General features: G+C 41.5%; 1 protein-coding gene across 2 annotated transcripts; it reads right to left on the reverse strand.

The window, feature by feature from the left end:
• Positions 1 to 963: 963 nt before the first annotated feature.
• Positions 964 to 15,297, reverse strand: TRIP13 (thyroid hormone receptor interactor 13). Of its 2 annotated transcripts, none has more exons than XM_081884214.1 (14): positions 15,173 to 15,297; positions 14,253 to 14,355; positions 13,158 to 13,323; positions 12,642 to 12,771; positions 11,505 to 11,560; positions 9,993 to 10,083; positions 9,577 to 9,649; positions 8,730 to 8,793; positions 6,825 to 6,911; positions 6,361 to 6,467; positions 5,681 to 5,834; positions 3,180 to 3,292; positions 2,186 to 2,255; positions 964 to 1,356 (listed from the first exon to the last, which is right to left on the reverse strand). In XM_081884214.1, exons 1-14 carry the CDS (start codon positions 15,264 to 15,266, stop codon positions 1,261 to 1,263), a joined length of 1,404 nt encoding a protein of 467 aa, XP_081740340.1. In that variant the 5' UTR covers positions 15,267 to 15,297; the 3' UTR covers positions 964 to 1,260. The 2 variants fall into 2 exon arrangements, with proteins under 2 accessions (XP_081740340.1, XP_081740341.1); XM_081884215.1 differs by having other exon boundaries at positions 14,253 to 14,359; positions 15,173 to 15,294.
• Positions 15,298 to 15,393: the final 96 nt, after the last annotated feature.

Below are 15,393 nucleotides of genomic sequence, written 5' to 3' on the forward strand. Positions count from 1 at the left end.
CGGACACAGGCATTTCATTTTCACCTGATGAAAGATAAAGGGCTCCAAGTCTGCCCAGTAATTATACTAGTGATCCTATACACTTTTATATCAATCATTGTTAAATTGTGGCAGACTGAATAGCCACAATTATATCCATTTCACAAGGCTTCTTTGTTTGCTCAGGGACAATTGTTGCTCAGCACCAGAGAGCAACTATTTGAGCCTAATATGGAAGCCTTAGGGGTGGTGACATCCAAAGATGCTTGCCCATTCGCACGTCACCCCCCATTTCTCTTCTCCCCCCCCCCCAGCCCCACCACACAGGCCCAGAATCTGCTCCAGGGTTCTTGTTTTTTGGGGGGAGGGGGGCTGCAGCTGGGAGGAGAAGCCCCGTTGTGCAGGCAGATTCCCACTCAGACTAAGCTGGATCAGTTGCCAATTATCATAGACTTTTACTAAGACTTAATGTGTTTCCCGCTGAAATGCTGTGAGGTAGATTTGCTGGTGTCCCGTATTTCGCATGTGCTAATCAGGAATCAGAATGCATGAAGAACATTCTCCTGTCCTGTAGACTATAGAACCAGGCCCGGCAACATCTGATTAATCCACTAATGGCAAATCTACCAAGTAAATCTGCCCAATTCTGTGCCAAGTTCCTACTAGACGATAAGATTCCCAGTGTGACTTTGGCCGTTGCCAAGTTTCTGTCTGAGGTGGTCAGGATCAGAGATCAATTTGTATTAGACAAAAGTCAGAAACATGCCTAGTCTTATGATCTGTCCTATTAGTCTCTGTGCTTTTAATGTACTTTACTTGCACTGAATTTCATCTTGTGGGTCAAAAGAATAGACTGAAAGACTAAGCTGGATCTCACCCATAATCAGCACATCTGTTTCGGCAGTATTTTTCTTTTTAATTTTGTTGACAATATTCTAGTTCAGAAAAATACCAGAAAATGATACAAATTACAGGTACACAAAGTGCAGAATTTTCGATACAGCTTTAAAAAATGTACATGAACAGTGACAAAGATAGTTATTTTAGGAATTAATCAGGTTTACAGCTCAAATGAAATAAAGCTCTTCAATGTATATAAAGTCTCTATGCCTAAACTGCACTTGGAAACATATCACTGAAAAAACTATACATTTCCCTACTTCTTATTCAGGTTTTTACAGGTTCCTTAATAAGTCCTAACAATCATGCAGAAAGACAATACAACAGAGTAACTAATGGAAGTGTTCTACTCAGTCAAGCACTGGAGGAGGAAGGAGAATGTCAAATGCAGTCTGCAAGTTTTGCTCTTTCTTCAAATTGCTTGTCCACCACAAGTGACAAGGCTTGAAGGAAAGCTGTCGTTGTGACATTAGGTGACTAGAATAAAAAAATAAAAGTAAAACCAGTGTCAAGGTAAGTGTATCCACCACATAAGAGAGGGAGGGACTAGCCCCATGGCATCAGCATTTTACAAGCAGAAGGTGAATTGCTAAATTCCATCAAAACTGGGGGAAAGCCCATGGGAACCAGGCAGAGGGCCTTTTCGGTAGTGGCGCCCGCCCTGTGGAACGCCCTCCCATCAGATGTCAAAACGGTAAACAACTACTTGACATTCAGAAGACATCTTAAGGCAGCCCTGTTCAGGGAAGTTTTTAATGTATGATATTTTAGTGTTTTCTGGTTTCTATGGAAGCCGCCCAGAGTGGCTGGGGAAACCCAGCCAGATGGGCGGGGTACAAATAATAAATAATTATTATTATTATTATTATTATTATTATTATTATTATTATTATGGGCAATAAATACATTAGAGCAAGTTCCAAAAGGCATACAGTGGTACCTCGCAAGACGAAAAACGCGCAAGACGAAAGAGTTTTCCGTTTTTTGAGTCGTTCCGCAAGACGAATTTCCCTATGGGCTTGCTTCGCAACGTCTTACGAGTTCTTGAGAGTTTGTTTCCTTTTTCTTAAAGCCGCTAAGCCGTTAATAGCCGCTAATAGCCGTGCTTCGCAAGACGAAAAAACTGCAAGACGAAGAGACTCGCGGAACGGATTAATTTCGTCTTGCGAGGCACCACTGTATACAGAAGCCTGAAATGGGTCAACAAAGAGTAGGTGTTGTTGGCACCAAGTACCTGGGTCAGAGGAAGCCAGCAAGCGAACACGGTCCATCCCTGCAGTAACAAGAACAAGGAGCAGGGCCTTACCTGAATGTAAAGTGCATGTGCCAGAAAAGGAAGTTTCCTTAAAACACGGCCGCTCAGTCCTTCACTTTTCCTGTATTAATACAGAAGCAGGAGAGGCGTCGGGCTCACGTTCACAAATACAAGCACATAAGGAAGTGCTAAGTGTGCTACGAATAGCAAAATTAGGATACGAGGCTGGTAATTTCTACAACATCTCTTGTTGTTGGTAGTCAGCAGCTGTGCTGTTCAGAATTGAGTCTCCCTTAGACCTAGTTCTCACAAAGAGTGGGCGAGGTAAGTAAGACTGTACTTGTTCAGACTGCAGGTGGAAACTCAGTTTTCCTACAGAAATTTCCCTGTATGCTGATATTTAGATGTTGGGAGTGGGGAGGAGTTCTAAGCCTTGTCCAGAACCAGGATGACTTCTTCCATGCTTTCTGTAGGTACATGCCTTGATATATTTGACATGAAAAGCTGGTTTACTTTTTAAAAAGAAAAAAGTCTTCCTTTTGTTATTCATGCAATTTACTTTGTGACAAGGAAAGGCATTTTGCAGATAAAGTGCAGCAACTCTTGTTCACTACTGAATGTTTATTAATTATTTTAGAAAGTTATTCAAACACCACAAAACAAATCTACTTTCCCTGAGAAAGAGAGTGATGAAATATCAAGAAAAAGGACAGAACTAGCCTTAGATCACAGAAGCTCTTAGACCAGGCTTCCTCAGCCTCGGCCCTCCAGATGTTTTGAGACTACAGTTCCCATCATCCCTGACCACTGGTCCTGCTAGCTAAGGATCCTGGGAGTTGTAGGCCAAAAACATCTGGAGGGCCGACCGAGGTTGAGGAAGCCTGTCCTAGACCATAAAATGCAGTGGCCCACATAAACATGTTGACCACAGGTGGAAGAAAACGACCAGTTAATTTCCCTTTGGAAAGGCTTCTCTCTTCTGGTTCACCTGGACGCATGTGAGGGTAAAATTAAAAGACAGATTAAATGAAACCAGGAATCCTACCTTGAAATTTCTCTCAATATGAGACTCAGTTTCGACACATCACTGTCTAAATAACCAATCACCTCCAGCTCACGGAGTGTCAGCAGCTGCTGTCGAGGATATATTATCTGGCACTTGGGAGGAAAAAGATCTTATCTGTAAGAAATGTATAAATCTCACAAGTGCATTACTACTCAAAACATAACAAAGGTTGGGGGGAACACACAGCATCACTCCAACTGGAACTCCCTCCCAAGGGAGGTGAGACTGGCCTCACCTGGGTTCACTTTCAGGTGGGAAGTAAAAACAATGTCTATTCCACACAGCTCTTAATGATATGCAGATTGTGGACAGTTATTCCACTCCTCAGAGTTTTGCTTACACACACACACACACAGTTCTTTTCTCAATCTGGTTTGTTTGAATGTTTTGTATACCACCCTTGGGGGCCCTGGTTACAACCCAAAAACAAATTTTATTTTTTATTTTAAAAACTCCCCACATGCTGTCTACTAGTAGCTCACCAATATCTAGTGCAGGTAAGTAACATAATGAGCATTCAGAGGTAAATGACGGAACAACGATAATCAAACATCTGTAAGCAGAAAAGCAACAACAGGAACAAACATACTCAAGGTATGCAAACACCAAGGTATGGAGAAACAGGTTTTTTTAAACAAAACCCCAAAGGTTTTTAAAACCCTGAAAAGTGGCAGAAACGAACTGCTCAGGCCTCCCTCCCTCTGCTCTGAGACAGATGCTCTGGGCTCCTGTGGGGTGGAGAGAAGAGAAGGAATGTGTTCCATTTCCTTTAAGGGTCAGGTTGCTCATTCAAAGGGAACAATGACTTCCCTATTCCAGGACTGAGAAAAAGGGAGAGTTGAGGTGCCCCTAGGACTTTCCTCTTGGCTCTGCTGAGCTTCAGCAGCCGCCCAGTCCTTTTCTCCTCCTTCCCTCAGAAGGTGGCAGGTGACCACAAGATAGCCCTCCCTTTATAGCTGGATGGGAGGTGGAGAAAGCCTGGGCACCCAAGCGGACAGCTCAGCAAATCCCACCTTCTCTCACAGCCAAGCAGAGCCAGCCTGACCACACTGTCACTTGCTAGAGGAGGCAGGCATCACCAACACTGCACTGCCCCTCTGCGCTGACTTGGGGCTGCCTCCTGCTTAAGCAAAGAGAGCATCTCTTTTGGGATGCGTCCAGGGAGACGGGGGCATTTGGCAGGCCCCCAGCTGGCTCCAGCCGCCGGCCAGCAGCCGGGCGAACTCCGGTTCTCAGAACAGCATCTATCAGCGACTCGAGCCTCAAAAGCCTTCAGAGACCGAGTACGCTCTAATCAGCAGAGTGAATAACTTTTCACAATGGAAGTAGTGGACAGAGTCATATGTAAGCATAAGTAAAGGTAAAGGGACCCCTGACCATTAGGTCCAGTCGTGGCCGACTCTGGGGTTGTGGCGCTCATCTCGCTCTATTGGCCGAGGGAGCCGGCGTACAGCTTCCGGGTCATGTGGCCAGCATGACTAAGCCGCTTCTGGCAAACCAGAGCAGCGCACGGAAATGCAATTTACCTTCCCGCCAGTGTGGTACCTATTTATCTACTTGCAATTCAAAGTGCTTCCGAACTGCTAGGTGGGCAGGAGTAGGGACCGAGCAACGGGAGCTCACCCCGTTGCGGGGATTCGAACTGCCGACCTTCTGATAGGAAGTCTAGGCTCTGTGGTTTAACCCACAGCGCCACCCGTGTCCCATATGTAAGCATATTTACAGGCATTTATTCAGCATCAGGAACAAAGGAAAAACATGTCTGCTTCCCTTCGTGTCCAAGCAAACAGCAGCATAGCAAAAGCAATATACAACAGAAGTTCCCAGCAGACTGTGCTGGAAGTAAACAGACGTAAACAGACGTATGACATACAACAATCCACACATCTGTTCTAAAGGTGGACTGGAACAAGAGTCAGTAGAAGAAGATTGGAAGAAATTTAAAGACTATCTACTGTAAAATTAAGGAATGCTAAAAGGATGTTGGAATGATGTAATGTGGCTTTTGCAGTAATGTTATATAGGGGTTAAGGAAGAATGGATTGTTAACAGGTCAGAATGTAAAGTTACAATATATTAAGATAAATTAGTAAGATAAAAACAAGAATGGAAAGGATTTGCTGAAATAATCAATTGAATTAGAATACAAAAAAGGGAGGTGTGAGGAGGTCAAGGAAACAAGTAAATGAAAGACAAGACAGGGAAAGATGGATTTCTTTTTAATTGTTTTTACTTTTTCTGTATTTTGTATTTTCTGTTTTTCTTTTTCTTTATTTTTGTAATCTTTTTTTTTGAAACTTTAATAAATATTATTTAAAAAAAAATAAAGGTGGACTGGAACTATATCCTAACAGTCTCACACATACACAGCGTTCTACTGTGAGGGCCCACGTTCTAACATATTGTTGGAATTCTAGGATGCCAGTCGTGCCTCTAAGGGTTTGATACAATGTGGATGATAAGAGCTTCTGAGAGTTTACCTTCATTAGTTCCTCCAAGCAAGAAAGATATATTTTGAACACTGCTTCAGCAGAAGGTGGGCCAATGTATTGCTTGATATCTGCTCTGTCCACAAAGGCCATATCAATTTTCTCCGTGATATTTGAAGTCGTCAAGATAACTACATTAGGATACCTTTAAGAAACACACACAGATGTTGTAACACTCATTTCATAGGTTCAACACTTGAAAGTTTCCACTGTCAGTTACATTTGCATTGATAGCCTCCTGGGTACATGGATGGTGACTGCACCTGAAGGATTTAATCTGACATTTTTGCCATGCCACTCTGCGACTACAATAGCTAAGAACGTGCTTTGAATCTAAAAGGTGAAAGCTGAGATTTAGAGGATTCCAAAGGACACTGAGACTGCACATCAGTGTTGTGGGGATACCTACTGCCTCAACAACTAAAGGGACCCACTCAGAACTGGACAAATGAATCTGGACGCTTTCCAATGAAACCTGGATGGGGCAATTATCCTGTAAGAATGGCAAATATCATCTGATCATATTTTATGCCAGATGGGAGGATATAAACATTGCCTTATTAGGATCTACTAATCAGATCTTGTAAAGTAGCTCCTTTGCTTTTGTGCCTTTCAGTTGTTCCTAGGCAATTTATACCCTTCCAGAAAAAGTTATAAATGTAGTTTGTTACCTTTTGATCTGATCAATTTGTGTCAAGACTGCATTTACAACCCGGATGGCATCAGAAGGTTCTGTCCCTGCCCGAAAAGCACTACGTGCTGCTGTGAGACTTTCCACCTTAAACAAAAACAAACAAACAAAACTAGCTCTCTCACAGATTTTTAGGAACAGTAATCACCGTAGCACATGTATTTAATGTGTGTACAGCTACTCTGTCCTACATTCAGGAGGCATCCATGCAAAACAACTCAGTCAGTCACATTTAGGACTTTCCTAAACTAAGTTGCCATCTACAGCAACTCTCAAACACCATTATCATAAATGTAAAAAGGGACTAAAAATAAGTTATGCTAAAATAATATGATAATCTTCTTGCCAATCAAAATTGCCCCTTCTGTCATTTTATCTCCCACCACGACCCAGAAATGTAATGCAGCCAATGTTTTAACATTTAAAATGATGCTGTGGCCATACCTCATCAATCAGTACAAATACAAGGGCATCTTTGTCATCAATTAATTCTTGAATCTTCTGGAACATTTTGGTAACCAGTTTGCCACTCTGAGAAAAAAAATGGATGTGTATAAAATAATGCATTCCTTTCTGCTCTCCCAGTCTTGCCATTTGGCACTTTCCCAATCCCCTCTGGTGACCAAACATGGGCAACAGCTACACCGGCAGCAGAAAGAGAACTGTTCTTGACCTGTGGGCTCGACCTCCCTTGGTGGGGATGATGGAGAACCTGAAAAGGGGTGTTAACATTCTAGCAGGGTGCAGGGCCATGTGGCAGATGGGGCCTTCCTCCTCCAAGAAGCCTAGGCGGCAGAGGATACTCATGGAATTTGCAGGTGAGACTGCACACACAGTGTTCCCCATCTGGCTTAGAATGAACAAACATTTTTTTGCTAACAGGGAGCATCAGGCAGAGTTGCTGATTTGTTCCCATTGTAGTTCCTTCTCTGTGGTTTTAGGAGAAGGTAAAATAGGTTTCCTGCTTTGTTCCTCTTCTAGCACCACAATCCACTGTGTTCAGTTGGACTCATTCCCAGGTAAGCAAGTACAGAATTGCAGTCTTAGACAATAGGCTAAATCAGCCATAAAACCTCTCCCTCACCAGATATAAGGTGAAGGCTGTTAACTTTTTCTTCCTGGAAAAGAACATAGCACCAAAGGAAGCTGGAAGGTGGACACTCTTTCCCACTTCCTTTTTCAGCTCTATGTGCTTTTCAGGATTCAGAGTAGTTCTATTGGATCCAGGCTTTACACAGATCCCTTGTATTTATGGAAATACCTTTGATTACGAGGCAGACAGTCCCCCTGACTAGCACTACTGAACTTGTAGAGTCACGAAATGTTGCAAATTAGAACAATGGACTCATAACACATCTATTAACCACTGCAAGAACAATTATTGTCAGGACATGGAAATCGTTACAGTTGTTACTCATGGACCAGCAATTTGCCAAACAGCGTTACTGGAAAAATTGTCGCAAAAATTAAAGAAGCAAGAGGTCAAAAGAAACATGAGAATTTTTATGTAGCCCAATGTGACTTTATTGATTACACAAATAATGAGGTATATGGTAGAACAGAACCCAAAGCTTACAGCACAGTTGGCGTGCAGGAAGTACACATTTTATTTTCTTCCTTCTTCTCTTCCTCACCCCCTTCCCATAAATTGCTATAAAATACTTATTGTTACTGATACAAAATACATTTTACTCATGGTCACCAATCTAAGCAATGCAAAAGCATTGCATATCTGTTATAACTAATTATTTTGCTTTATATACTTTGACACAACTTTGTCAATATATTTAGAAATGTGGGTTGTTTTTTTTAAAAAAGTGTTGTGTGTGCATGTTTTCTGTCTCTCAGAGAGGCCTGATCCAAGGAGGGAAGGGGAAGAGCAGCGACTAGAGAGAGTAGTATCCATGGCACTTTCTCAGAAATCCAAATGTGGCCTAAAAGGTTGTCAATTGCTGCAATAGACCAAGTACATGTTGCAGAGATATCCTGGTGGTGCAAGAAGCAGAAGGCTGGAGAAAGGATAGGGTTCCTGTGCTAAAAGGAGGGTTAGCCATTCACTCCACATTAAGCCTCTGCAATTTTTCTTACTGTGCATTGTCGCATGAGGTAGCTCCCTTTTTGTACAATCTCCACAATCCACTTCATTTTGTCTAAAGGGCTGTACTGGAGAACATTATTTTCTCTGCATCAGGTTCATGGATACGCCAAAAAGTAAAAAAAAACCATGTGCTAAAACACAGCATAAGAACCCTAGCTACTGGACAATTCGACAGCATCTTTAAACCACTGCATAGGCAAGAAACATTCCCCGAATCACAAAACCGCTAAGAATGTTGCATAAATACTTACCTCAGAAAACCACTTGGAGAAGAGGCTATGGCTGTTTATCTCTATCAGCTGTCCATAGCGATATCTAAAATTTAAGTGAAAAATCAGCTCAGTAAAAGCAGGAGAATCATTAATGCTGCTGGTGTTCATATAGCTCAAAGGGAAAAGTCCAGAAGTGCAGTCATAACCCTGAAAAAGTGAAATTAAGTCGAGGGCAAGGGCTGCAGCCTGATGCTCCACTTGCAAACGGTCCCTGGGTCAGTCCTCAGTGGCATCTACAGGCAGAGCGGGGAGTCTGCAACGCTGGGGAGTCACTCTCAACAATGCTGAGGGAGGCAGACAAATGCTCTGACGGCATAGGACAACTTCTTATGTTTCCAACTTATCCATAAGGGCATTTCCCCAAGGATCCTAGTGAAATCTCAGTCCACACAGCATGATCCAGCCCATTAACTTTCCCATTAAAGCTGCAAGCACCTAAGTATGTGCTAAGATCCCCACTGAAAACGCACTCAACTTGGCATTATAAAAAGTGTTCAACCTATCATTATTTGTTAAATAATTTAGAATTTCAATAGCTAAGTTATTTCAATTACTTTGGGGCGTAATATTTTATTTTCTCACTTTCTAATACAAAAGTATAGCATTGCTTTTAATTTCTTCCATCCAAGAGTTCATCTTGCCAGTGAGGAGGCACAAAACAGAAGGAAGATGTCCGAGGAACAATCTGCTGGAAAATTCTCTCCTGCAAGTCACAGGAAAATGAAAAGGAGCTGCATAGCACAGGAATAGTCTACTTTTGAAAAGCAGAGCTCTTAGACTAGGTACTATTTTAATTTTTAAGATACCAACCAGTTATCTGAATTACCTATGAGAAAGTCTAATAGACAGCTTCTGGGCCAGTGCTTTACATAGCGAAGTTTTACCAGTTCCTGGAGGACCTGCAATTAAAGTACAGAAAACTTAAGTATTGAACATATACCTAATTTTGAGTTACTTTTTGCCCCCCCCCCCAAAGCAGGGGCTAACAAGTTTAATCACCATCTCCAACTAAAGTGAGGTTTTGGCCTTTGCATGCTTCACATGTTTGATGAAACTGAAGCAATTTACTTCTGTCTAGTATTTTAAGACTCCTTTCGTACATTAAAATATACACTAACTTGTGATTTGGTTCAACAACCACAAACCATGGCTAAAGTAAACCATGGCTATGGACTTTAAGGGTGCTATATAAAGGCTATAAGTACTTCAGCCCTGTATAAAACAGTAAAATTTAAACTTTACCATGCAGCAGAACAACTCTATTCCACGATATCAAGTTGCTGTTGACATTTCTGTCAGAGAACAGTAATGTTGTAGTCACATAATCTAATAGCTAATTGAGCAGAGAGAGAGAAAAGGGGGGGGAGAGAAATAAAATTCCACATTATAACTGAATTAGACAGTTGTTTTTAAAAAATGAAGCACTCTCTTTTTCCCAATGATGGCAAAAAGGAGGTGTGAACAGTAACCACCACGTTGGAACATCTTGCATTGGATGCCCAGTGCAAAAGCACTTTGCCTGCTGAAAACCCTCTGACACCTCCATTAAGAAGCAGAGGTTCTCCTATTAATTAGAGCTTAATTGAACAGGGGCATGCTATAAGAGAGGAGATCACCAACTGCTGAACAAACCAACTGCAAGGACTTTAAGGTTTGAACTTGAGATAAGACTTCATTTCGTGCAAAACGTGTGAGGGTAGCCTACGGTTTCTTTATTTAAAGTTTTATTCTCTACATTTATGATTTGGCAATGCTCCTCTGAATGTTAGTTCAAATTATATTTGTACAAGCAAGGATGGAAAAAAATTGGATTATAAATATGGAATATAGCATCAAACGGAACTGTATGTGTAAGAAAAGGAAAAATGGAGGGAAGCTGTATTTTGCAAAAGGTTTACGATGGAAACTCAGAGCTGACTCTTCCCCATCCTTTATTATTTGTGGAGTGAACTGACTAATGCTAAGAGGACTTGGAATTTAATTTAATTGGAAGTATAATTGCTCATATATCTTCAGTTGGAAGGAAGGATGAAAGGAGTCTGTGAACTACAGTTTGACAGACCGCTCTTCTTCCCAGGCTGAGAGGGGAAATGGTGAAAACAGATTATCTACTGGGATAGAGTGACTTTTGCAGCTGTTAAAGTTGCAAAACAACGAAGCATGGGATGGAGCGATGGAGAAATTTCTGGAACAACAATGGGATATCAGCACTGCCTATTGCATGATGGATAATAGCAACAATTGGGGAGGGAAAAGATATAACATCTTACAAGGACACGAAGAAACACCACAGACAGAATAATTGCCACACAGGAAGAACAAGGATATAGTTTGAGTTCCTAACTTGTAGTTTTATAAATCATTTAATGTGTCAACACAAATAGAAATTATTAATATTGCAGTTGTTGTATAAGGGATTATTATGATGACCATAATGTAACTGAAATTAATAAGATTTTGGAATGCAGAAATAAAGAAAATCATCAAATCTAGCATGCAGGGGGACACTTTATCTAAATTATATAACTGGGTATTTGAACGATTGGTATTAATAATTGTATTATAAATTGGTACTGTTATAATGAGACTATCATTGGACTGTAATTGAAAACTAATAATTTTTTTCATAAAAAACAAACTGCTTCTGAACTTGACACAAGCCTGAGTAAGAATGGACAACTCATCTAGTGCAGTGAAAGTTTACAATGAAGAACCGTTTATATCCCAGATAAAAACTTAATACTTTCAACTTACATCTGATTTTATCTCAGCATCATAAATAAGGCTCTCCCATAGACCATGGAATTCAACTGAAACATAGAACCATTATACATCATTTCCAATGTGTGGTTTTGCTAATCAAAATATCATTTTGAAACCCAACAACCCATTTGCAACTTAATGAATTACACCAACTTTGCTGGGAGCTTAATAAAATAGTGCTGCATTCTTTGCACCGAACATACTTATGAACACACATACATAGGATCACATAATATTTCTTATTCCAGTTAAGACAACATGATGCATTTCAGCCTTGGTTGTGGGACCTGTTCCCTTCCAAATGTTGCTGGACTCCAGCTCCCATCAGCCCCAGCCAGCATGACCAATGGGCAGTGATGTCAGGAGTTGTGGTCCAGCAACATGCAGAGGGTCAAAGATTCCCCATCTGCAATCTAATCACGTGGTGATTTGGGTCAAGTCATGGAAAGAACTTTTTGAGCCCTCCACTTTGCTTATTGGGCTCTGGGAAGTTTGTGTGAGATCTAGGACTCCTCTTGCTCTTCATTTATTTTCATACATAGCTGCAATCGTAGAATCATAAAGTTGGAAGGGACCACTAGGATAATCTAGTCCAGGGGTAGGCAACCTAAGGCCCATGGGCCACAAGCAGCCTAAGGGGGTCGTTTAACTGGACCACGAGCTGCCCCCGAACTGAGTCCCTGGCGCAGCATGGCACAGGGACTCATTTCCGCAGTGCTGGAAGTTGTGTCTGCGCATGCACAGACGCCAGAAATCGTGGGTTTGTATACTCACACGTGCCCGCAATCCAGCCCACGGAGGGATCTCCGCTGGAGTGAACCAGCCCAAGCGAGGTAAGCCTTGCCAACCCCTGATCTAGTCCAACCCCCATAATGCAGGAATCTTTTACCCAAGATGGGGCTCAAACCCCCATTACAAGTAAGTGGCAGGACCAGTGTACTCTAATTTAGTGTTCTATGCTTTTTTCAATGTCTTGCTTGCTCCCATCACAGTTTTAATCTAAATCTGTCCCTGCCCACATAAATAATCAAACCATCCTTTTACTTCCTCTTGACTACTACATTCTAATCCTATGCTGTTCCAACCCCATCAGGACAATCTTAAAAACTATAAATAATTTTAAAATACCTGCTGGTAACACCCAGTGATTAGCCGCAACAATATTCTCATCCTCTGCCTCCAGATTTTCAGCACTGGGCCCTTCTTCACCGAGATGAAAAATGTGAATGGAAAGGCTGCACTTACTCAGATTTATTGCCTGTTATGAAGAGGAAAAACCACATGAGAACTCTCTGGCAAGCAACCTGGATACATCTTTTAAGATAACTTTTGTTAAAGCAAGGTAAAGTGTCCAGTTTCTCAAGTGGTGGTAAAAATTGTCTGAGGTGGTTTTCAAAGGAGCCTGGCCTAGTCTAACTAAACTTGCCATGAATTATAGCAAACATGCAAGTAGCAGTTGGAAAAGGGGAAACAACAATACGGGGGAATTTGGATTGCAGAAAGCATTCATGATCCAAACAAATACACTTAACCGCAATTGTAGTGGACATTACTTCCATTTTCATGATCTTATTTAATAGTAACAAGCTGCAGCCTTCCACCTCCCCCAATAAGTTTTGAATAAGGTAAGCCATAAGGTAATACCTGTCTTTCCTTCAACTTTAGCTCTGTGTCCACAACTGCAATGGACTGCACATTATTTGTCAGGAAATAATCATCAAACTCAGTCCATTTGTAATCACCAAAGACAACAGGATGCCTTTCTAGTAGTTTTAAGACACCCAGTTTGATATCCTCTTTCTTTGCAGTGCTGGGTAAAAGAGAAAAACATCATAACTTCAGGCATAACCATTACAGCTAGAAAAGACCCCACCCACTCAGAGGCTCTGAAAAGTATGCCCAGCAGCGAATGCTCACACTCTTGATTATGGTATCCTAGAAGGGATTGAGCAAGCTGCTCTCAGCTGAAGGGCCTGCAGAAAGAGGAAAAAATAAAACAAAATCTGCCTGCCTAAACCTCATGCACTAAGCTTCACTGTAACTGTACAGAGGAAATGTCCCCTGCCATCAGCCAAATGGGCACAGGTGAAAATATGCTTTTTAGCTACAAGTATACAAAAGTAACAAAAGTTACCAACAAAAATTCCTTCCAGTAGCACCTTAAAGACCAATTAAGTTAGTTCTTGGTATGAGCTTTTGTGTGCATGCACACGAAAGCTCATACCTAGAACTAGCTTAGTTGGTCTTTAAGGTGCTACTGGAAGGATTTTTTTTTGTTTTGACTATGGCAGACCAACACGGCTACCTATCTGTAACTAAAAGTTACCAACGTAACTGATTCTCCTCCTGAAAATGCCAACGTAACTGATTCTCCTCCTGAAAAATTCCTTAAACTTTAGAATGTGGGAGATAGCAAAGTTCTGTGGCAGATCATTTACGTTGCATGAAGGTCCTATGTGCAATTTTCAGTATCTCTGAAAGTTATCTTGGAGTGTTGGGGGCTAGATGGACCAATGATCTGTATAAGGCAACTCACAGAACTTGTAACAACTTCATTAAGAAATAAGGCTGTTTTTTCTAAACCTTTTATACAGTGTGGATGAGTTCTACACATGGTTTTGAGCCCCACCATGTCTAGTCAGCTTCTGGGACTTATTGTTTGTCCCCCCGCCCCCCCCCCCGCTGCAGCACATGACATTCTGCTGCAAGTGAGGATGAAATGGAAATTTTTACACCAACCTGTTTGATTTTTGATGAACTTCTACATGTATCTGCAAGGATTCGCATCCATTGTGAAGATCCAGTTTTAAGTCACCTGCAGCTTTGTCCATTTCATAGAAACCTAACTGGAAAAATAAATAGACATTATACTATATCTAAGATCTGGAAGATCCTTATTGTCAACTGTAAAAATATTGGTTTAGTGTAGTGCTCATTTTCCCCTTCTACCCTAGTGTCAATTCTATCAAATTTATATCATTCACATCAAAGCAACTATGATAATAAATATGTAGAAAATGATGGTAGAATTGCAATGTTCAATCTGAGGAGTATGACTGAAAGGTAGAAAATAACTGATCACATAACAGAAATAGAAAAACTATATGGAGCTATCTCCCCCCTTCTGTTTCCTCTTGTACGTGATTCATGAGATGTAATTTTTGCACACAAAGGTACAACACCCCCTCAAAAATGTGATTGAGGAGTCGTCTAGAAGTAGCAAAGCAACCTAAATACCAATGGCATCGTTATGAAAAAATTAGGCTAGCCGAGTTCAGGCAATACATGTCATGTGACTTTCCCCACAATAATACAGATACTATCATCTATATTAGCAAAATATCGCTTGTGTTAAGACAATAACGTTAAGCTTTCTGGGTTCATTTGTTAAACAAGTAATTTGAACTGCTGGGGGGGGGGGAAATCCTCGCCTTCCTTGATGCTTTTTTATATATATTCTGAGTTTTCATGTTGTGAGCCGCCCTGTGATCTTTGGGTCAAGGGAGGCATGCAAATTTAGTGATGACAGACAGATAGATAAAACAAAGCAACCACCAGCTCCTGACGACAACAACGCTATATTATTATTATTGTTGTTGTTGTTGTTGTTATTCCTGGTCACTTATTATTTATTTCCATTTATATGGTGGGGGTCTCACCTCGACCGAGAGAGAGGCCGGAGCTTCTCTGGGCTTCTCTCGCCACTTCCTTCCGCCTTCCAGCCTCCAAAGTCGAAATTCCCGCCCTTCTCATCCCCAGCCGTGTCGCCTCCCAGTTCCGTCACTTCCGGCCACGCCCCCTTCGCCCTGGGTCGAGAAGCGACGACTTCCTAGGCGGGCGGGGAAAGTGCTTCCTCTTTCCTCTCCGGGGCCCTTCCGTC

This window comes from Podarcis melisellensis (genome assembly GCF_964234715.1).
Source record: "Podarcis melisellensis genome assembly, chromosome: 13".
Classification (NCBI taxonomy): Eukaryota; Metazoa; Chordata; class Lepidosauria; order Squamata; family Lacertidae; genus Podarcis; species Podarcis melisellensis.

What these genes read in the sequence shown, in the direction of transcription:
- TRIP13 (XM_081884214.1), bottom strand. Translation starts at nt 15,266, where the DNA reads ATGAGAAGGGCGGGAATTTCGACTTTGGAGGCTGGAAGGCGGAAGGAA. An exon ending in CGGCCTCTCTCTCGGTCGAG is followed by an intron (nt 14,356 to 15,172) that starts GTGAGACCCCCA and finishes TTTTCCAGTTAG; the next exon opens with GTTTCTATGAAATGGACAAA. An exon ending in TATTTGTACTGATTGATGAG is followed by an intron (nt 6,468 to 6,824) that starts GTATGGCCACAG and finishes TTTTTGTTTAAG; the next exon opens with GTGGAAAGTCTCACAGCAGC.